We start from the raw sequence: 23913 nt of genomic DNA on the forward strand, positions 1-23913 counted from the left end.
TCCTATGGTGTTTTGAGGCCCCTTGCCGGCGCTTTTTGCCAGGAAGCCGGCCTTGCTGCATTCCTCCTTCTGTCTATCTGGCCAAGCAATCACTTCAGCGGTCACGCTGTTTAGAAAATCCAAGATTCACTCGACACAACTGTGTATGGTCGACACGGCTAGGTCGAAGCGGTCGGCCAGGGAGTACATGCTGCACTGTCCACCCAAGTAGCACAAAACCACCAACCATGTCTTTTTTGCACTAACACCGGGACGCCTTCTTGTCGTGTTCAGGAAAAATGGTGACGCCATGTACCCTGCGACAAGTCTGCTAAATGTGTCACGCAATAGGCGGAAAAGCCTTTTAAATTCAAAATCGAAATTCTGTTGCATCGCAACCTAGTCAGCTTCAGGGCTAGAATTGCAACAACATCATCGAACTCTTCGTCTTTGCTGTCGGAGTCCATCAGTTCGACAGCTGTTTGAACGATGGCTACAGTTGATGCAGCACAATCCATAGCTCTCCGCACCAAATTAGCAAGCTTGCACACTACAGACACCTCTTCAGCTCAAGCGCAGGCAGAGAGTCGGGCAGGGAACAACAGGCAAAATGGCGAGGCGAAGTGCCGAAGACTAGCAGAAGGCCTGCACCACCTGCACTTTGGCATTCGCTTTAGTTTGGTGCTAGTGTCTCGCTACACCTGCACTGCTGAACTGGCGCTGCATGAGTGCACTTTTTCTGAACTGCCTGGAACTAATTCACGCAGTGCAAGGTAATCGAACAGACCTAAATAGTGTTCTAGAAAGGCACTTTGTAGCGATAGGGTAACATAGATGTTTATGCAGTGAACAGGTTTTTACAAAGTATGAGCATGTGAGCATGGCTCTTCTCTCTGTAAGTGATGGTTCGTTGGTTTCTACATACAGCGTTTATGCGTGACGTGCTCCTGTATGCACCGGTGGAAAGACGCAAACCTAAACTATATATTGGATCTAGTCGTTTAAGGTACGATGGTCTCGCTGACCCATTAACTATGCAACCATAATCTTAGGTAGAGCGTATTACAGAGCGATAAATTTGTAAAAGACATGTCCTATTGGAGCCCCAGTGTTTTCATGAGAGTATTCTTATTATATTTAGGGATCGAGAAGTTTTCTTTTTGAGGGTGTTAATGCGTGGTAGGAATGCGAATTTTATGTCAAAAGTTATTCCTAAAAATTTGTGCTCATCTTTTACTTGTAGTGAAACTTCATTCAGATAAAGAGTGGGATAAGTGTGTAGTCCCCTTCTAAGCGAGAACAGAACAGCTACTGACTTTTGTGTAGAAAACACAAAACCATTTCTAACTGCCCACGTTGTTAGTTTATTTACTGTCAGCTGTATTTACCTCTCACCTGATGCAACACTAGAAGATGTGCAAGCAATCTTCTCACAAAGTCGGACAGCCGGAAAAACCGGACTTGCCCAGGACTGCAGTGATGCTCTGAAGTTTTTGGTTCTGACGAAGAATTGCTTACTACCGCAGTGTTGAACTTGACGCTGGTTAGAGCGCACGAGCTTTGAGTCGAACTCTTCACTTGGGAGTCAAACATGAACCACCTTTGCAGGCTGTGTGCTCGAAACTGCGTTTGCCCCCGAAAGGGCGCAGCGGGGTTTGCGGAGCCTCCTTCAAGCACACACCCCTGAAGAAGACGGGCGAGGCGAGGGTGGCTTGTACCCATTTTTACCGGTGGGTGTCCTGCGGTGGGTTTCAAACCAACCACCTGTTCTGTTGGCGCAGTGCCGAACTCTTTTCAACGACTGAGACTCATCTTCTGTACTCTCGTAGAGCGCACCGAACTCTTGACACTCCGTTGAACTCTTAACTGAATTACGAACCACCTTTGCAGGCTGGTGGTGTTCGAAACTGATTTTGCCCTGCAGGGTGCAGCGGGGTTTGTGGAGCCTCTTCCAAGCGTACACCCCTAAGGAAGTCGGGCGCCGGGCTGAGGGACGCTTGTACCAATTTTTACCGGTGGGTTGCCGGCACTGAGTTTTGAACTAACCACCTTCCGCAGATGAGGCGGACAGTCAAGCCCAAGAAGTTGGGGCTACTTTTTGACTGATCCAAGAAGTCCCGCCGTCTGTCTGACATGGACGGCACAGGGCTGCCTTGAGTCATGCCCATTACCTCTTCAGAGGCACTGGATGACCATGCAGAAGGGATGTGGGCGCTCAAGTTAGACTTCAACCTGTGGGAAGAGGCCTTGACGCCCACCAGCCCAGGAGTCTGAGCAGCCTGCTCTGGGAGTGGTGGAGTATTGTTAGCTGCTCCAACCGGCGGCGTGGATGGCCCTGTCACAGGTACACCCTTCCAATTTTTTAACACGAATGCACGAGTGTCGACTGCAAGATGCAGCGGTGCCGAGGCGAAGCTGAGCAGAAATGAGGAGAGGGAATGAGCATGAGTGCCGATCATTGCCGATGTAGCTAGCGTCATCTGCTTGGGTGCACTGTTTCGTGCAAACCCCTGAGAAGCAAGCATTAAAGCCGATTTCGGAAAGCGTTTGTTTCTTATTCTACCTGCTGCGCGTCTGTGGCTCTGGACTGATGCAAGCGCGTAGCGTTCCAAGCACGACTCGAAGCCCAGCTTGCATTTGCGGGCAGTCTCTCGAGAGCCTTTGCTTTAACGAAACTAACGCGGCAACCTCGAGGCTGCTCTTTAATCAGTTTACTGTGAATAGCGAATGCAACTGTTCCCAAAAGTATTCTCTCTAAAGGAACACCCACGCTATATGCAGTGGATAAAAACAACTGCTTCTTGGGCCTCCAATGCGTAACAACCAATGATGGGCAGGGGTTGCCTCGCACTAATCAGAACAGCCTAGCAGACAAAGCTTACTCCAGCAGCAGGAATTGTGGGCATGCCTTTGCCTCGCACGCTTTCTCCTTTTCTTCTACTTCCGGCACAGCAGTGCCGGGCAGTCAACGCTCGCGCGTTCATGTTAAAAAAATAGAAGGGTGTACATTGCATGTGGCCTCAGCAGGTGCCGGCAGCTGATGCGATGCATTGCCCCTACGCACTACATCGGCAAAGTTCATTTTTACAGTGAAGGAGAATTCGCTCTACGTTACTGCAAGCCGCCTTCATGCTTCTCCAAAACTGATGTTTGCCCTGGTTTTTAGCAGGCATGTGCGAATATTCGATAATTTTGAATATTCGGTCCAACAGTAAAGTATTCGATATTCAATTCAATCCAAATGTTTGGTATTCAAAATTTCTAAGTATACGTCTTTAGCAAATAATGTTTCTGGAACTCATACTGCGTGTGGTTTTGGTTCAGCGCACCCCCTCCAAGATGGCACTGCAACACAGGCGCGCATTCAAAGCCCCAACTCTGCGCCGCTTGGCTGCGCGTATGCTGGAGCCGGTCTGTGCATGCTCGCAGCAACAAACATGAGCAGGCGGAAGTGCGATGCCCCCCTCTGTACCTTCCAGGTGTCTGCGGCCGCGCTACCCACAGTGTGCATGTGCCGTAACCGGCAAGGCGGCGCCCATCGATAGAGAGATTTAGTATAGCGTGATCCGCTTCCATGTGCTGATTGGTCTGGACGGGGCAGGCGTGCAAAGAGCTGGCCGGCGCCTGCCGCCTTGTGGTGTCCTCAGGGCGATCTGCGCAGGTGCAGTGGCTCCCCAAAGAAGTGGATCACGCTATGCTAAATCTCTAATCGGAGGACGCATGGCGCTCTTGACTTCCGCAGATTGAGTCTGAGCTGACTGCAGTTCTCGCAGCCACTCTTCTCTGTGTGAATTTCGCTAAACAAGCATGACAGTGTGAGCATGAAGGAGCTAGCACAAGACACACGGAGATGTGTGCCCTTTTCCGATACCTGGTGCGAGGTGGCGCTGGGCGCGCATAGTGTTCCTGTATAGGACCACCAGGCGCGTAGTGTCATGGAGTCATTGTTTAAAAGTTTGAAAGCAACAGCCGCTAAATGATGCAACCGCAATTTAGAGCAGCAGTTTGAGCCCCTTCATTTACACCCTGCAGATACCTCGGCACTGAATGCAGGTCAGCTCCCCAAATTTCCCATGGCCATTTTTGCAGAAAGTTGGCACAGCTTCAATGCATTCTATTTTTTTCATGTAGGTAATGGCCTTGCGTGTTCGAAAAATAGATGATTTTGAAAATGTCTCTTGTGCCATTCAACCCTTTTTGTGTGCCATAAGTATTTGAAATATTTGCTTAGAAATTATTCGAAGATAATTACTACTTGCTTCGAATTCACTTGGAACGAAAAGAACAAATGCCTAGTTTTAAGGCTATTTCGTGCTCTCCTTCACAGTTTTCCCAGTGTAGCGCAACATCATCACAGTTCTTAGAACGGTGATCCTTCGAAGCGCATTTCACGCAAGTTTGGTGGCCACGGCAAACATTTCCGGAAGTTAGGAATGTAGGAATGTAGTTTCTTACATTTAGTTTTAAGGATCCCGCTTCGATGGTTTCAGGCAATACGCACATGCTGAACGTGAGGGCTAGGTGTTTTATACCTATTTCCTTGTTATCCTTTCGAATTTTGATCCGCCGAACATTTATGACATTTTGGTTGGTAAGCCCTTCCGGCATTTCTTGTTTGGTGAGATGCATACATCATTTTCTGAAATAACGCACGGACACTGCTAAGAGATCAGTGTGCTTAGCTCTTTTCTTACTTAGAAAAAATGACTGATTTTGAGTGTTTTACAATAAAAATTATTCCTTCAAGACGTGATAAGTGCACTGCAATATATCAAACTGTAGTTTATGGATTATACTTCCGAATGAAAAAAATGCCAGTTGTGTGTGCAAAACTTTTTGAAAATTTACTGGTTAAATATACTGGTAACACAAAAAAAAGAATACAAGCAAAAGAAAAATAAGAGGATTCACTGAAACAGAAATTGATTAGACAAAAAATTAAAATATGCAAAAAATGCAGCACATCTTCTTAGCTACCATTCTTGCGGCTTTCAGCTGCGCACATAATACACTGCACTTTCCGCGGCCTTTGCCAACTAGAGAAAGCAGTGGAGGTAGATGTGGGGTGTGTCTTAATTCTCTTTGTGCTCTTCTTTATAGCAGAGCTTGCAGTTCCTGGGTTCTATGGGTGAAAAGCCTTCCTTGACATTGCCATTATCAAAACTCTGCTGGTGCATATAGTAAAATACCTTGGCAGTATGTTTCAAAGGCCTTAAAGAACCAAATAAAACCACTCTCATCATTTTCAAATCAAGTGCACTGCATAAAATGCAACGACAACGGCAAAACGGAGCACACACGTGCACATGCTGATGTCACGGGCCTCTGAGATGAAGTCTCGCAATCAGAACTGAAATCCAACCATTCCACATGGTTGTCAGAACTGAAACCCAACCATTCCACATGGTTGTCTAACTGACTACTGCTGCTCTAAAAAAAAAAAAGTATTCAGTTAGCTTTTCGCTATGCTTTTCGCCTTCTAGGAGCACAAGGCGCAACAGACGCCATGATTGCCGACCGATGGACTACTTCCAGTCAGAGTTATTTTTCACGTCGCCTCCTAGCATTATAAAATGAAAAAACAAAACTTGAACCAAAGAGATGGTGTTAAGGAAGCAAACTAGATGGCGCAGCTTGTCCAGGAGTGCAGAATTGAATTTTTGATGGCTTGCTCAAAACGTGGGTCATATATGACCCATGGCCTATGGCACGGTAAGGAAAGAGTTAGACGGAGACAGAGATGTCCCCAATAGATACAATGTTAGCAAGTTTGGGGTATTGGACACTGTCCCGAAGTTCGAGCAATAAATCGCCACGGCCATTTTGGATACCTTGTAGCTAGGACCCAGGGCATATCTTAAGCACCTTGACACAAGGAATGGGAAATGATTCTAGCTTACTTTCCTTCTAATACACTATGTGAGGTAAAACTTGGGAGAATGTTACTTTTTGGGGAAAAAGTCAGCGGCTTCATTTTGCCCTCTTTTAAGAGAGCATTCATTTTGGGAAAAATGAAGAGCCATAAAATGTATGCTATTTGGCCACGGAGCCAGCCACCCACCATGGAGCCCAAAAAAGAGACAGGACACAAGCAAGTCCTGACATTCTGCAGCGCACGGGTGCCTTTTCTGTTTCACCGCTGTCAAAAAACATGGCCACCGTGGCAGAGATTGAACCCTGGGTCCTTCAGCTCAGTAGCTGACTGAGCCACCATGCACCATCGTGAAGGGTTTGTAATTCACGCTCGCGTGGTCACCCAGAAATGCAAAAACTCAGGGCACAATCAGTCACTCCTATTTATATTGTCGCGGACAAGAAAACGACAAAGTGGGCAGTGGCACGGCACGGAGCGCTTGCACTAGGCCCACCGCCATTAAATCATTCCATCGCCATCTGTCATGTAGTCCTGCTTTCACCTGCTTGCCGTCACTTAACATTTGGTGGAGATGCGGAGCTCATCCCCATCCTGGTCCTCGAGCTTCGGCGTCCTATGTGTGCCGAGGTCATCGGTTGTGTGTTCCTGTCCGCACCGCCCGGCAGTGCCCCAGCCCACCAGACCAGAAACGACCACGCCGTTCACCCCAGCCCCGTCCCCTGACCCGACCAGAAGACACGACGACATGACGACGCCGCCGTAGCTGGAACCTATGACCCCACCGACCATAGAAGCCGCCAACATATTTGAACACAGCCCCTGCCCATGCCGTTCAGTGTGTTCATGGGCCTTGGCCGTCGGCTCAAGGTGACGCACGCACAGCCCGAAAGCTTCCTGGACCAGCACTCATCTGATCATGATCTGCTCATCTCTTTCATCGTGACGGCAAGCCCTGCATCTTCTTCTCTTCTGTATTCATCCCTCCTGTCACGCCCATCGTCACGTTCTATGTTTCGTCTTCACGGCTGTTCTTCTAGTTCGCGTGATCGGGATGATTGCTCGGCAGCACCGGGTAGTGTCACGGACTAGAAAATGACAAAGTGGGTAGTGCCGCGGCACGGAGGGCTCGCGCTAGGCCCACCGCCATTAAATCATTCCATCGCCATCTGTCATGGAGTCCTGCTTTCACCTGCTTGCCATCACGTAATATAAACCCTGAAAGTTCGTATTAACATAGTTCTACTGGACAAACAAACCAGAAGCTTGGAACTGAAGGTGCTGTTAAAGCGAACGTGAATGAAGTCCATTAAATCAAGCCACCAGCTGCAATGTGTGCGAAACCTTACTTGCAATCATGCATTTACCCTAGGGAGCCTGCCAGCCAAGCCACACGGCACGGGCGCAAGTGTGGCCTGAGAGAGAAGACGAGGAAGAACGTGTCGGGAACACGAGGTGCTGAGGAAGGCAGCACAGTTGAAGACAAGGCATTCAAGTGTGGAGGTGGCAGCTGCTGTGGGCCTCCCTTGGATCACTAACACCAGACCTCCTGCGCCTTGTGTTGCCGTGCTCTGATCTTAATCCCGGGGGTGCATAATGCCACTCCACCAGCTGCCGACCTCCCGTGGCCGTTGGTGCATCAACTCCTGAATCTTCGTGGTGTCACTCTGCGTTCCACCTCCGCTCTGCCTGCCGCAAGAGTCCTACGTTGCTGTGCCGAGGCGCTTGTGACGTGCTTCTCCAACCAGTGTCTTTCCCAGCTGCAGCAGCATCTTGCCAGGAATGCTCACCGACTTGGTCAAGTCTTTCCTGTTTTTAGTGTTGTGTGAGGGTTGGGGTTGAATTCTGGGTGATAGCTTTTCTATTTGGCCTGTATTTGTTTTTGCTTCTTTTATTTAATTATAATTTGGCTTCTTAGTTTTATTGTCTATCTTGTCTTAGTTTCATGAACCTGCAAGCGATGGCCTCCCACGGCTGATAATCGCTACAGGGACATGTGTTGGTGCAGTGCAAAAGCCTGGTAAATCATACAGGACTAAAATTTAATGCTGCATAAGTCTCTTCAAAAGCACTTTTTTGCATGTGCGTTCAACGTGTTGATTTATGACAATGTTGGCAGTGTTGCCGCGCCATGTACTAACAGCTCGTAATAAGAGGTTGGAAAGTGAAATGGGTGGAAAGTAATCTTTCTCGTGAAAGAGGTATCCAGAATCATGCCTGTGCATAATAAGCGGATGCTTCTGCCACCTCCGATTCGCTGCGGCTCTTGGTTGTTGGAACAGCATTTTGGCACAGCACAGGCGCAACTTCATCACGAAACATCGATTTGTAGCAGTAAGTAGCAGGTTTAATGCAATGGCAGTAATTGGCACGGTTGGTGCAGCATTCCCACCACTGCAACTCCCTCATTTACCACTTCAGGATTTGTTACATCAACCATATCCTGCCTTAAACTGGACAACCTCTAGACCCCCTTTCATACCAATAACAACAAACTACGCTAATCCATTACACAGGCCAGGTACCTTCAAAATGGGCTACGAACAAACAGTGTTGCACTGTCAGGTGTTGAAATAGTCATAAGAGAAAATCACCAATTTATTTTGTTCAAACTGTTTTTGTGTCAGAAAGCAGTCTGATTTTCAATATTCAATTACATATTAAATTACATGGTGAAGATATCTTATGACTACTGTCACAGAGATAGAAGCATTTAGGAGGCAAAACTCTCCTCCCTCTTGCAACTGGGAAGAGTCACCGGTGCTGTCTGCTTAATTCGACTGCCCAGTCCAGTGCCGTGCGAGACGGCTGTCCTTTTTACTCCAGATGCAGATTAATGACCTTTAGCATGTAACAAATTGCTTGGGCGTTTTTCAAATCACAGCAGTGAAGGAAATTCATTAGAGGCACATGAAACACATGCAAGATTTTAGCTTTATCTTGACAGGATGTAGGAACCATGAGAGACATGCATTCAAATAAGTTTGCTGAAGAAGTAAAAGAGAAGAGTACCATCGGCCATTAAGCAACACGTACACCACAGCCTGCTGATTCGCATGTCCTCCTAAGCCAGATCAAGCTCCTCTGCAGGGATGGGAGGGCACTTTCCCAACAGACCATACTGAGCTAAAAAAAAGGCCGGTCAGTGACAGTGCAGAGCCCAATTAGTTAGCAGCGACAGCGTTGTGGCACTCTTGCAGCTAAAGACACAGGGGACATAAGGAACCAGCTGGGTTCGCTCCTCGTGACCAACCTTACAGGAAAGCCTCCTTCAAGGCCCCTCTAACAGGGAATGGTGCAATGTCTTTTGGAAAAAAGAAAAGTGAACTGGCTAGCTTAACCGCAGCTACAAGCTCAATGTCTATGCCGACATAGCCAGCATCCTAGGTGCCAACCGGTTGGAACGGTAACATTCTTTAGACCCTACCAGCGATCCAAAATCGTGAAATGAGGTGTTCCCTGTAACACCATGCAAACGTATTCTCGCACTGCTTTCGTCTCACACTCCGCCGGCACGAAACCGCGCCATGCACCGCCATAGCCGAGGGAAGCGTGCGCTCCCCTCAAGAGTGGCCATAGCACCACGATGCCTTTGCGGGCACCACGCAGGAGCACCATCTACGGCGCACCACAGAAACCAACCTCCTTTTCCCTCCTTCACTGTGACATTTTCTGGTCACCCATGCCGGCCATGGGCACCCAGAGTTGCGCCTCCTAAAAGCCTTCCATCTCTGTGCTACTGAGCTGTGCCCACTTCCCTCCTAAGCAGACATATGTAAACCGAGAAGCACACATTTGGAATGTGATAGTATGCAAGCTTTCTTTAAACTGCTGCTGTTATACTGCTACACCACCAATCATGCTTGTTCGGAAGAATATGTACTGCGCCTATATTGTCACTGTACTGGTAGCCAAGTAATCCAGGACTGCAAGGAATACCCCCCAACACTAGAAAATGCCATTTAAATCAATTGAGATTTAGTACACTGAATGTCATTTTTCCTTTTTTGATGCTACAGAGTAAAAAGTTATCATTCAGAGATGACAGCTAAAGGCAAGAGCTTTCTATGAAAAACTGCGTAACTAAGGAATTTTTTGGAATAGTGTTTGCAACCATTATCTTTTTTTTGCGTGTGTGTGGATATCAAGGAGAATATGAGAAAAATAACAATATTATTGCCTAATGGTCCAACTTCATTTAAGGCCAGAATACAGTTCCAAAGTCATGCTGACAAATGGCTAGAACTAGACCGGACAGAAAAAGAAATGGCCTCAACGTGGCCAGGCATGTCATGTCAACCATTCATAAATTTCAAGAGAAATTTTTGCATGCTTAGTAGAAATACTGAGCCACCAGATTCATCACGTAATAAACACTTGGTGTCAGCATCATCATGCTAGAATCCCAAATACACCTCCGCCCCTTGAATGCTGCAGCAAAACAGCCGAGCCTTGCCTCTACCACTTTTCGTTCATTTCTTCACCCCTAGATAGTAACATGCTCAAAACAGCAACTGCCATGCCATCCTTCTGCCACGTTCCTCTACCGCTAAATTTCAACAGACACACTTTACTTGCGCCACAATTGACTGGAATCACCTTCAGCAGTCTGCCTAAGTAACTCATCTAACTGAACTCATCAAAACCATCTTTTTTTATTTATTTAAGCTTCCCACACGCTGAAAAATGTCAACATAGGCCCTTGGAATTATTATAGAAAACAAAAAAAATGTACTAAGATACAGTAGAATCTCGGTGATAGGAATCTCATGGAGTCGCGAAAAAATTCGTATCATCCGGAATTTTGTATCATCCAAATGGACAAAATTCATGTGCAGAATATCATAGAAAATGCACGCAAGCAGATCTGTTTACGGCTGACCGGATTTATTCACGGCCGTGCTGCCACACTACTCGAGGTGCGCACCGCACAATTAGCGGATTTCAGCGGTGTGAGGGCCGCGCACCGCCGCTCAGTGCTCGCGGTGCATACTGCATGATTAGCGATCGCGATCTCGGCGATGTGACGGTCGTGCACCGCTGCTCACTGTTCGCGGTGCGTACCGCACTAATAGCGATCGCAATCTCGGTGATGCGAGGGACGCGTACCGCCACTCACTGTTCGTGGTGCGTACCACACGATTAGATCGCGATTTCGCCGATGTGAGTGCAGCGCTTCAAGCTCGAGGGAGCGGTTGCGGCTAGCGTGTTTGTATCATCCAATGTATCGCGAGAGAGAGTTAATAATAATAATAATAATAATAATAATAATAATAATAATTGGTTTTGGGGGAAAGGAAATGGCGCAGTATCTGTCTCGTATATCAGGGGACGCCTGAACCGGGAAGGTATAAAAGAGGGAGTGAAAGAAGAAAGGAAGAGAGAGGTTCCGTAGTGGATGGCTCCGGAATAATTTCGACCACCTGGGATCTTAATTTAACGTGCACTGACATCGCACAGCACACGGGCGCCTTAGAATTTCGCCTCCATAGAAACGCAGCCGCGTTGCTTCAAGAGCTCTTCCTCAACCGCCTCCCTCAGTCCATTTGCCTTGTCCTCGCGGCGGCTGGCGACATGACGACATGACCCTTGACATCCTGGCGGAGCTCGCTGATCTTATTCATGAGGAGAGTGTTCAGAACATCCAAAATTCCACACGTTGTGCACAATGCACTCCAGCCGGGAAATTTTACAAATTTGTATCATCGTGAAATTTGTATCAACCGTATCGCCAAGATTATACTGTAGATGCTTTTGTTTATTGACAATTCTGGTCATTTTAATCACAATCTATTTCATGACCGCCATTAAAGAAAAAAGCGGAACATTTCCAAAGCTCCTGATAATGGAGTTAGGCTTTTCAAGGATTTCAAGTTACAGTAAGGCTAACCACACAAAAAATCATCCATTATTCTCCCCCCCTTTCATCACAAATTTGTCAAGCGCTTTGTTATGTGAAAGCTACTGAGTCACACTAACGTAATGCCCTGTAATGCAAATACAACAGCTGAAAATAGCACTGCAATCTGGTGAAACAAAGTTACACTCAAAGGAGTGCAATACCTTCCGCACTAAGGCACTTGTGAACAAAACTTGAGCCCTGTTCTCCAAGAAGACAGCATCCAACTGTTATGCAAGAAAGCACAAAGGGCAGCAAAACACCCAGTGGGTCTATTTATGTGAATAAACCTCGTCACAAGCACACTATTACAGGTACACGTCTCTCATAGCCTGAGTCGCTTTGGGACGTTAAACCCCCATAAACCAAACCAAACTATTACAGGTACAAATGTAGTAGTAAGCAAATTAACCCTCACGCTTCAAAGGGGCACCTACCTGCATGCTCAGCATCAAGTGGACTAAGGGCAGCTCATAGCAAGATGAGAAATGCGAACAGCAGAGCTTCAGCAGCTGTAAAAAAAAGAACGAGAGAGCATGCTGCACAGAAGTCACGAGATACGCCACAATGGAGTGCTCTAGATTAAACACCTTCGAATTCTTCTTCTCAGATTTTTTCGGTTTCAACAGCCAACCGGTGTCTTGACGTCTAGGATAGGTTGAGGCATACAAAGCAGTAATGTAATGGCTGCCGTGCTGGCTTTTGAAGCAAGTTGGCTTAAGAGGAGACACTACCCCAAAGAGTCAACTTTTGAACCACTTACTCAATTTCATTGAAAATTGTGTGGCTAATTTATACCACTGCTGGGACCATCTCTGCCAAATTTAATTTTTCTAGAATAAGTATGAAGCACATTATACAACCTTTATACCAAACATGACTATGCTTGCTTAAGAAAACTTTCGTTTGGAAAATACGCGTAATTTCCAAATTTTTTTGTTTTGTGTGGCCTTGGGAATGTGGAAATATTTGACTCCGTTTTCATATATTTTAAAAGAACGCTACCATATGAACAATGACATTGCTTTTTCATTTTGCAACATTTCTTAGAAGTCATTTTCAGTAAGAAAAAAAGAAATAGACAAACTGAACGCACAGTTGTGTTCCCCAGAAAATTTTGCTCGACAAAGCCTGCTACAATACTATTATCAAGCAATATTGCAATGACAGTTTTCCCAAGTTGAGTTACAGAAAAAACAGGAGATGAGAAAAATGGTCTCGCAAGATCGAAAATTACCCCACTTTATTTTCAGCACTCTAGTGTTCAAAAAAGCCCCCCAACCAAATAATAAAATTTGGCAGAGGTGGTTTCAGCAGTGATATAAACCAGCCCCGCAAGTTTTAATGAAATCGGGCAAGTGGTTTAACAGTTCACTCTTTAGAGCAGTGTCCCCCCTTAAAGAGTCGTTTAAAACTAAGTAAATTAAAACAACAAAGTACCGAGTATATAGCAACTTTTGTATGCCTCATGCGATTTCAACGATGTCTCAACTCATCTGCGACATCATAGCTACCGTTTGGTTGTTGAAACCAAAACCAAAAGATGAGAAGAGATTGGATTATAAATTACTTAGCAGGCACAAGGAAATTCCATGTGATTTATGCATATTCATGTCTCTTGCACCCCTCCACAGAAAAAGAAAAAAAAATTGGGTGTCCCTACTCCTTTGATTTCGGACACCTAGGATTTTCAACATGCGTAAACATCGCATAGTGCACAAAGCGTTTTTTGCACTTCAGCCCACTCTAATGAATTATTTAGTGAAACATTTAATTTCAAGGCAACTTTAGAAAGCTCGTACTTAGGAAGTACAGTGGAACCTCGCTGATACATTGTTAACAGTAATTCAGAGAAAAATTAATTATCCAGAAAAACATATAATCAAAACCACGTTAATTTTGAAAAATGTATCTGGTACAAAGGCATTTATTGACAATTTCACTTCATAAAAATGTCGATTAGCATTTTTTAGCACAAGGTCTGACCAGCTTTTTTCACAGCGCTCGCATAATGCAGTCTACATAAACATTGTCTTCAACTTTACAATAAATTCGGATCCGCCGACAGCAACAGTTAAAATAGCTGAAATTTCTATGCCGTTTTCAGATGCTTCGCCCCCTTGCACTTATTGGGAAGCCGACTGTTGCAGTGTTCTTGCTTATCATGCACCATAAACAGATGGACATCTGTAGTACAGAGAGAGATTAGGCTTGAAGTTTAATGCTTTCCTTACCATGAATAAATGACCGATTTTGAGTGTCTTAAATTAAAAATTATTTCTTCAAGAAGTGCCACATTCACTGCGCATTGTAATATATCAAACTGCAGCTTATTGGTTATACTTCGCAACAAAAAGAACGCCACAGGTGTGCGCGCAAAACTTTTAGAAAAATTATTGGTTAAATATGCTGGTAACACAAAAAAATACAAGCAAAAAAAAAGCTAAGGTGCTGCGCTGAGCCAGTTGATTACAAGAGCGTTTAAATATACAGAACGTTGCACATGTTCTTAGCTACCATTATTTTTATTTTCAGCTGCATATATCATGCACCGCACTTCCCGTGCCCTTTCAAGTTGGAGATTATGACTGCTAAGCCACTAGTGAAAACAGTAGTGCGAGGACATGAAATGGAGGTAGATATGGGATGTGCTGCACATTACACTTGTTTCGAGCTCTGTCCTTTTCTATAGCAGAGCTTGCAGTTCCTCATTTTCTCCATTTTTTTTTTTCGGTTGGTAGCGAATGGGTTCTACAGATGAAAAAAGGGGCCGTGGCCTTCCTCGCCGTCACCATAATCAAAATTCTGCTGGCACATTACGTAAAATTTCTTGGCAATACGTAGCGAAGACTCTAAAGCACCAAATAAAGCCAATCTCATCATTTACAAATAAAGTGCACAACATAAAATACAATGTGAACGGTAAACGAAACACATGCTAGCACACGCTGATGTCCCGGGCCTCTGAGACCAAGGAACAGAAATCCGATCATTCCCCATCGTTGCCTCACTCACCACTGCTGCTCTAAAAAAAAATAAAAAAAGAATGCATCAGAACCAACTAAAGTGCTCGATGTAGCCTTTCACCTTTGAGGAGCGCGCAGCGAAACGGATGCCATGATCACCGACTGGCAGGCTACGACCAGTCAAAGTTTCATTTTTCACGTCACTTCCTCATGTTATAAAATAACAAAACAAAACTGAAACCAAAGAGTAAGCTTTACAGAAGCAAACTAGGTGGAGCAGCTTGTCCAGGAGAGTCGACTTAAACATTTGGCGGCAGGTTTAAAGCAGTAATATATGACCGAAGGCCTATGGCACGGTAGCGAAAGTTATTAATGAAAAATCGGTATTCATGATTTTTGACGATAATGAAGGCAGTGAGCATTGGATACAGGAGATTACGCTAGAGGTAGCGGATAAATAAGGTCTTGGGATGTGATAAATCATGGTGGTGAGTATCTAACGGAGCAAGAAAAATATGTAACAACTAAAGGTAGCAAGAATGCAGCTGAGATGAAAAATAGGGCAAAGTGGAATTACAATAGCTACAAAGTGGTAAGAGGGATTTGGAAAGGGATGATGGTTCCTAATCTGACTTTCAGCAATTCAGTCCTGTGCATAAGATCAGAGTTTTAAACAAGGTTGGAAATTAAGAAGCGTGAAGGTAAGCTTGCTTTGGGGGCCCATTGAAGAACACCAGATCAGGGGATACAAGGTTTTATTGGATAGACATCATTCGAGGGCGGGGAAGCTACCAGCAAGATAGAATTTGAGAAGCGATTAAGAGAAATGGAGGAAAAGCAGCCTGCTAGGAAAGTTTTCAGTTACTTGTACATACTACATACTTATACATACCTAAATCCTGCAAGGAGGCTGTACCCTGGCGGCAGATGGTCTTCTCTCAATGCAATGTTAGGCAGAGTATTTAGTACAGCTAACTCTTCGCATTTATCTTCAAAGCATAGTAATAATGGCCTGATAAAATGTGCTTTGTTGTTGGATAATCTTTTGGATGGGCACTTGGTGACAATGGGATGGCAGAGATGTTTCGGAAGAGAATGGATTTTTAAGACATGTGCATGTCAGTGCGATTCTTCGATGCTCTTGAGCGGGCTCATCAGCTTCATTGTGAAGGCTGGTTACCAGGGATGTTCTATGTGCTCCAGATGATAGGCGCAGACCAAGGTGATGAACAGGGTCTAATCGTTTTAAGGTGGGATGCTCTTGCTGATCCATAGACTACGCAACCATAGTCCAGCTTAGAGCGTACCAGAGAGCGATAGATTTCTAAAAGGCATGCTCTATCAGAACCCCACCGTTTTCATGAGAGCACTTTTAGGACAATAAGGGCTGCTTTCTTTTTAAGGTTGTTAATGTGTGGTAGAAATGTGTTTGTTGTCAAAAGCGACGCCTGAAAATATATGTTCTTGTTTAATTGGTAGTGCAGTTTGGTTCTAGCATAGATTCAGATCGACCTGTAGGCCCTGTTTCAATGAGAACAGAACACTTAGTTTTTTGAGGTGAAAATTTGAATCCATTTCTCTCTGCCCAAGCAGCCAATTTATTTAGTGTGATTTATAATTGTCTCTCACAGGTCGACAGGGGAGTGCATATTGCAACCGCGCAAAACGACGAGGGACAAAGAGAAGAATGCACAAGAAACAATGCGTCGATATGCTGCAGGAAGTGTAAGCTATCTGTAGGTCGTCTACATAAACTGAATACATTATGGACTGAGGTATTACTTTAGCTAAGGAATTTATTTTTACTATGAAGAGCAGCATTGTGCTCAGAAAACGCCCTTGGGGTACACCGTCCTCTTGGATGAAAGTCATGGAGAGAGTTGCTCCCAGGTGGACTCGGAATGTGCGGTCAGCAAAGAAGTGCTCAAGCAGTTCAGCATCCTGCCGTGGATACCTACCTCTGCCAGGTCCTGTTGTTAGTGGTATAGCTAGTGCAGCGGCCAATATTATGCATGTAGTAAACTTTTAATTAATTTCATTTATGCTAAGGTCTGACACAATTCTTTTTCTAGAGTGGCACTTGCTCTAAAAAGTTACCAATGGGCGAGGTGAATTTTCCAGCGAAGTGGTCTTGTGGGGATGACTGGAGTAGACGATGAAAGCCTCATGACAGAAGGAAGATGATCACTTCCCAGAGGGTCATTTAAAACATCCCATTTAATATCGTTAAAGAGAGCTAAATTGAGGAAGCTCATTTTTGCTGAGCCGGGGCAACAATATGTGGCTTTTTCCATATTTAAATAACAGACGTTATTTGTGAGGATAAAATCTTCGATTATTTGGCCCCTAGTCATAGCGTTCGCTTCCCCAAAACGGGGAGTGAGCGTTAAAACCACCAACTACCGATGTGGCTTCAGGAGTTCATCGATCAGGCCTTCTAAATCTTGGATTGTTAATGTGATATGTGAGGGAAGATATACAGAATTTATTGTTATTGTTTTGTAGGTAACAACACTAACTGCAACTGCCTCAAGTTTTGTGTTAAGTTTGATTTCTCGAGCAGGGACACTGCTTTGAATGACAACTGCGACACCTCCCGAGAGTCTATTTGCCTGCTCGTGATCCCGTCGAAAGGTTTTATAATGTTTTAAGATATTCACATGTTGCGGACAAAGATTGGTCTCTTGAAGGCACAAAGCTAGAGATAACATTGACCCTAGAATATGTGTTATGTCACTGTAATTCCTCAACACTCCTCTACAGTTCCATTGAACCACGAAAGTCATTTTTGTGTTTCTGGTGGGAATGGAATGGAAGGAATTTACCTTTCTGAGCCCAATATCAGGGCTCTTGTCTTTTTTTTGCTCAACAGACATGTACCACCGCTGCAAAGAGGGCGAACTGGGAGTTACATCCATCACTTCAACAGAGGTGCTGGAGGACCGCGAAGCTGCGGATGTCTCAGTTTCAGACTTCTCCCGGTGGGGAGTTGTCCTGCGAGGGGCTGACCCATGGGCCAGCACTCCCTGCTTTGGAGGTGGCAGAGCAGCCTTCGCTGTCCCTGCCTAAGGCATGGATGGCCCTGTCAAAAGCTCGGTGAAGGTGGCCTAGGCAGATGCCGGAGTGCTATGTGTTGCACCGCCCCTGCACACCACATCAGCAAAGTTTGTTTTTGTGGCGAAGGTGAAAGTGTTCTTCAAGTGGAAGAGTCGTCTCACTTCTCTGAAAGTGATATTTTGTTTTGTCTTCATTGTAATGATCTCTATGAATATGCAGCTTTGAACATGACTTTGAATATGCAGGGAGATCACTTTCGCAGTTTGCGCAGTGCACTGCTGCTTCTTCACAGTTATCAGAAGCATGGTCTTTTGAGGAGCATTTAGTGCACGTTTTGTGACTGCAACAACTCTGTGACCCTTGTGCATATCTTTGACAATTCAAACACATTCGTGGATATGGGATGCAAATGGCGCACATTTATTTTCAAGTAGCCTGCTTCTATGGACTCTGGAAGTGTGCAGCAGTGGAATGTCATGACTATATGTTTTGTTCGGATTTCTTTGTCACCTTTCCTAATCTTCATACGGTGTACGTTTATGACATTTTTATCCTTGAGACCTTCCAGCATCTCCTCCTCAGTGAGGTGGATGAAATACGTTTCAGAAATCACACCACGGACAGTGTTTAGGGATCGGTGGGCAGTGATAGACACAATGTTGTCCCCAATGGACACTTGGTTGGAAAGACTGCAGTATTGGACGATGTCTTTTAGTTCTAGTAATGGGTCACCTTTGGGCAATGTTTGACAGTTTGTAGCCTGGACCGATGGCATCAGTTAGACATTTTGAGACTAGGAACAGGGACATAGTTCTTAGTTTTTTGTTTCCTCACTATGAAGGACATGATATTTTGGAAATGACTTTCGTTTTCCTGATGCAGTGGGCAGTGATATCATCAGTCCGCACCCTCTTCAGAGTGCGATCATTATGTGTAGGAGGTGGAGCCATAGAATATGATTTTATGTTTGGTCACAGTGCCAGCCGCCCACCACGGAGCCCAACGAGGGGACGGGACAGGAACTTGAATGCAACTCCTGCCCACGCCAGCTGTACACCTGAACTATAACCAAATATGACACAACTCAGGATAGGTGGCCACACAAGGTTAACCCTCGCCACAAGAGAAAAAGGAAAAACCAAGAAGTGAATAGGAGAAAGGACAGTTGTGAGAAAGAAAATAGGAAAGTAAAAGATGGAGGAGAGGACAGAAAGAGGGGACTGCCGATTTCCTCCGGTCGAGTCAGGCTGGAGGTGCCGTCTACAGGAAGCTGGGGCCAAAGTGGTGTGTTGCCTCCGCCAGGGCTAAATGGTTATTAATTGGGGGAAGTTTGCACATAGGCACTGCAGACAAGCCACTGCGGCATTCTAACAAGGTGTCCAACCGGAACCAGGGCTGAACCTGAAACCCCACTGAGCCTGTATTTTTTCTAACATCTTGGATCTGAACCCGAACCAGAATGATTTAAAGGAACTTCTCTGAGCTGCTTCCAGACAGGGTTCAACCCCACTTTTTGTGCAGCAGCGCATACTTTTTGTTTATAACTTCTTCCTTTTAAGTATTGACAGAAGATATTAAATTGCTAAAACTGCTCTAACTCAAAATGCATCGCATGAGGGTAGCTTTCCTTTCTATATGTTGTGTATGTACCACCCATACGTGAAACACAGGTGCAATGATCGAAACAAGTTGTGCTACATGTGCTTTCGAAGGCATTCGTCTTCTCATATCTACTAGTTTTTTAATGTTTCATAGCAGTTTTCAGAATCCTCACATTATTTGCTGCAGAAGATGGAATTAAACAGAGAAAGGCGGGCTTGGGGCCAGCAGTAGAGGTAGTGAAATGAAAAAAACATCAAAGCCAGTTCCCGCATCACTCGTCACTAGATGAGAGCTGCCAAAAGGTTGCGACCTTTAGTCTACCTTCCAAAAACCAGCAAAAATCCTGTAATTTTATGTTGAATGGCATTTTTTTAGTGATGTGTGTCTCAATGAATCTGAACCAACAGCCCCATCTAATATTTTTAGTTCCAAACACACCACCCTCAAATAACCATTCTTTCCCTTCACTTTCCAGAGAAAGAATCAAGAGGAATGGCAATACGATATTCGAACAGAGAACAAAGGGCAATGTCATCACTGCTGTGGCATTGTGTCAGAAGCGGGCAATGACCCTCCTTCATAGCTATCATCAAAGATGCCAATTCTGAATTGCTCGACAGGGTGGATGTCGACATGCGTCACGTTTCGACAGCTGCTAAACCTTGAGGCATTCTATGACGATTTTTCATCCACGAAAACGGGCTTCACTTGACGGAAGAGTGGCAGAGCTTAGAAAACTTGAACAAGCAATGCTGAACTTCAGTAGCTGCTCACGACAATTTGTGCATCTGGCCAAAGACTCTGAACTTTTTTTTTAGTGGAAAGGGGGGGGGGGGGGGGGGTCAATACAGTTATATTTTTATTTCATGTTAATTTTTTTATATTTTCCTTTTGTACTATTTAAAGGTGTTTTTTATTAAGGTATTTAAAACTTAAAGGACAGCAGAAGTCAAATTTTTGCTTGCATGTTTTCTTCTTTCAAATGAGCGTTATAAATTATTATACATAGGTGACCCATACTGCGTCCAGCCTTGGTTCGACCGCAAACTTGGGCCCACGCTGTGGACAAGGTTGCCCTACTTAGACAAGCTGCCAACAGAGTGAGGCCGAAGGTTTCAAGCCGTGTGATCAATGAGGGTTTGGACTGTACTGCCTGACAGCGGAGCACCTCGTCTCAAAGTCTGCGCTTCACTCGTACTGCGAAGGAGTTGAAGCCGAATGGCTTCAGGTTGTGCCTATCGGACAAGGAAGGAGGATTTGTCGTCCTTGACGCTGGGGCGTATGGAAGAAAACTATCCAACGCCATCTGCAAGAACTTCATTGCTGCTGATGTGAGACAAACTAAGCGAGCAAAGAGGGACCTGGTCAACCGCTTAGAACTGAGCCATGTCAACAAGCTGGCCACTCAAGTGAAGGGAACAAAACGAGGTGCGCTGTCTGTGTTTTTTACAGCAAAAATGCACAAGAGCCCAGTCTCCTTCAGTGCTATTATATCTGAGAGGGGTACGTCTCAACCTTCCTGGTCAAGCGCCTGTCGCAAGTGCGCTCGCAGGACCCGTTCAAGATCTGTAACTCCGCCCCTGTTACAGCCTTTCTTCAGGATCGTGGTGCACATGTCGTGTCCGGTTTTTCTATAAACATCCAGGACATGTTCTACTCCGTTCCCCATGCCAGCCTTCTACTGGACGTCCGCGCGGCTGTGGAAGAACAAGGTGTGATTCCGTTTCAAAACGCTGATGGGATGATGTTGGATGCCTTCCTTGAATTGCTTCGTACCTACTTGAGGGCTACGATTGTGAGCTTCAAAGATGGTCACTTCATGCAAAAAAGCGGGATTTGCATCGGCTCGCGGGTGGCACAGCACCTGTGTGATTTGTTTTTCGCTGCGTTCGGGAGGAAGCTGCAGGACAGACTTTGCGACAGGAGAGTGCTCGCCATCGTCAGATATTCAGTGAACGACTTCCTCATTCTCTGCCACGAGGAAATCACAAACTAGTCATGTGACTGTAAGGACACCATTTTGGAGACCTTCCAAGCCAGTTTTCCCGACCTTGCTTTCACAACAGAGCTTCCTCAGGAACCCAGTATCCGTTTCCTCGATCTGGTGTTTAAGTTTAGCGGCAAGCGCGTCTGCTGCAGATACAAAGCTCGTGCTAGGAAGCAGTTGTTACCGTACGACACCAGTCACTCAAAAATCGTTAAGCGAGGGGTAGCAACTGCGGCCCTATCCTCGGCTCTTCAGCGTTCATGTGAACACCAAATGGGTCAAAGCTTCACCACTCAGATCGCCAGACTTCAAGAAGCCGGCTTCCCTGCATCGCTCATCTCAGCTATCGGTGAAGCACTGCTCCAGAGGTACAAAGCCAGTTCAAACGACCTTAGCAACAATCCTTCCACGGACATGAGCTCGCGCAAGCGTATTGTGGTGATTCCCTAAACACACGGGTTCTCCCACAGCCTCAATAAAGTAGCCGCAAGAAGTGGGGTTTCTGTTCTTCTTTCCGCGCCTAGAGAAGCTGTTACAATGTGGGTGAAGCTGAATAGCACAAGCAAGGAGCCCAAGTGTGATACGCGCCACCAGAAGCCGTACGCGTTTTGTGAGGTTGGTGTTGTGTGCAAGTTCCCCGTGTCATGTGGAAAAGTGCATATTGGACAAATGGGTAGGTGCTTCAACGAAAGCGCGGTGTAGCACGCAAGGTTTGATAACAGCACCTCACAGTGCATTTGTCCCACCACCGCAAGCATTGCGAGCCCACCAGGATGCATCTAGCTGCTGCGTAGCCTACCTTCTTGGTCAAAGAGAGCGACCAGTGAACACGTGACGTACTGGAAGCTATTGCGATCAATGACAACAGGGAATCCTGCATCAGTACTGCATCCGTAGCCCTCACAAAAAAAGATACCTAGGAGAGTTTTATAAGTTTTAACGCTCCGCATTATGACAGAGGATAGTTCTTGTTGCACCCCCTTTTTAACTGTTCTTTATTTTGTCTTTATTTCTTCACCGGTTTTTAGCCACATGTTCTTATTTTGGCTTTAGTTTTTTGTGTCACTTGTGTCATTTCAAATGGGTTGGCACTTTACACCTCCGATGTTTTACACGTTTTTTTCTTTTTACTTCGCATATTTGCTTCGCCTGTTTTTTTAGCCACGTTTTCATACGCTGGTTTTTCTTTTTATCACTTGTAATATTTCATCTTGGTTGGCACTTTACACCTCCCATTTTTTACATGTTTTTGCTAGTTACTTCGCTTTTATCTAGTGATGTTGACCACTTCTGTTTCTGTGCGCCGTGTTTTTATTTTCCTGTCTCCTCCCTTTTACCTCTCTCTCTCTCTCTCTCTCTCCCCCCCCCCCCCCCCCCTTTTCGCCTGTGGTGTAGTGCGCCCAAATAAAGATCAGCTTTGTTGGTAAGCCTCCTGTTGTGTCTCCTTGCTGTGTGCTTCCCCTCGTTGGCTGCTGTTTCAAGTGCAACTGTTGATACATCGTTTGTTGTTATTGCAGCTCTTTGAGGTTGTGTTGTAGTGGATTAAAGCTACGTATCAGCATATATACTATAGTTTTTTTTTTGTGCCACAGGTGACATAAAGGCCAACTCTACGTCACAGACATCATTCAGTTGATGAAACCGAAACAGCACACAAGAATAAATTCAAATATAAATTATTTAGCGGTGTAGGCAAATACCACACAATTAACCATGTATTCTAATGTTTAACACATCATTTGAAAGAAGAGAACACGTAACTGAAATTAAGCATCTGCATTCATTTAAATTAAAATGAGCAGCTCTATAAAGATTTACATGCGAGGAGTGATCGACAGCATTAAAAAATGTTTAAGTGTATCTGTTTCAAACCTCCTAATCATGCTCATGAATCAACGACTTCTGTTGGGACATGACTTACTGAAAAAAAATTATTTACGAGTGGCTATGAAGCTTAACACCAGTGTGCTTAACAGCAGTAACATCCTAAGCGTCTTTGAGAAATCCATGACTAGGAGGCTGCCCCCTCTGGAGAAATGTTGGGCGGGGGGAGCAACCGCCCACCTTGCACCCATTTGGCTGAAATTTCACAGAGCGGCATTTATGATGAACGTCTTTGTCACGATCAACATGGGTCTCACCATGAAACGGCGAATAGCCTCTTGCAAAGTGACTTCCTTGTAGACATTTATCTGTAGTTGGATACAACTCCAGGACACAGTGGCAAATGCCCCTAAAGGAAGCCCTTCAGCCAACGGTGTGGACTGGCTGTCATGACGCTACAGGCTGGAGGGCCTGTCGGGCCATTTGCTGCTGCATTCTCGAGTTTATCCGACCACAGACCCTTGATAACACATGAAGTTGTAATTCTTGACGCAATGTAATTTTTTGCCTTTTTGCCCATGCTGTTCAGCAGGTTAATGAATTAGGCTAACTGTTGGTTACCAAAGGTTTGATCAATAACTTTCACCCCCAAGTTCTCCCAGTCAAACCAAGTCTAAAGTTCTTTTGTAGTTTGTTAGCAATTACCGTGTTAAATACCATTTAAGCA

The 23913-nt window shown here is 45.2% G+C and overlaps 1 protein-coding gene across 3 annotated transcripts in view; it reads right to left on the reverse strand.

Moving 5' to 3' along the window:
- LOC144110102 (AP-5 complex subunit beta-1-like) overlaps positions 1-23913 on the reverse strand; it is a 100168-nt gene that overhangs the window by 46666 nt on the left and 29589 nt on the right. For all 3 annotated transcript variants that reach the window (XM_077642928.1, XM_077642920.1, XM_077642935.1), the window contains exon 7: positions 12188-12262. In XM_077642928.1, the coding sequence (XP_077499054.1) occupies positions 12188-12262 (75 nt within the window). The remainder of the gene's footprint in view (positions 1-12187; positions 12263-23913) is intronic.

Source organism: Amblyomma americanum, chromosome 1 (assembly GCF_052857255.1).
Source record: "Amblyomma americanum isolate KBUSLIRL-KWMA chromosome 1, ASM5285725v1, whole genome shotgun sequence".
In the NCBI taxonomy this organism is placed as follows: domain Eukaryota; kingdom Metazoa; phylum Arthropoda; class Arachnida; order Ixodida; family Ixodidae; genus Amblyomma; species Amblyomma americanum.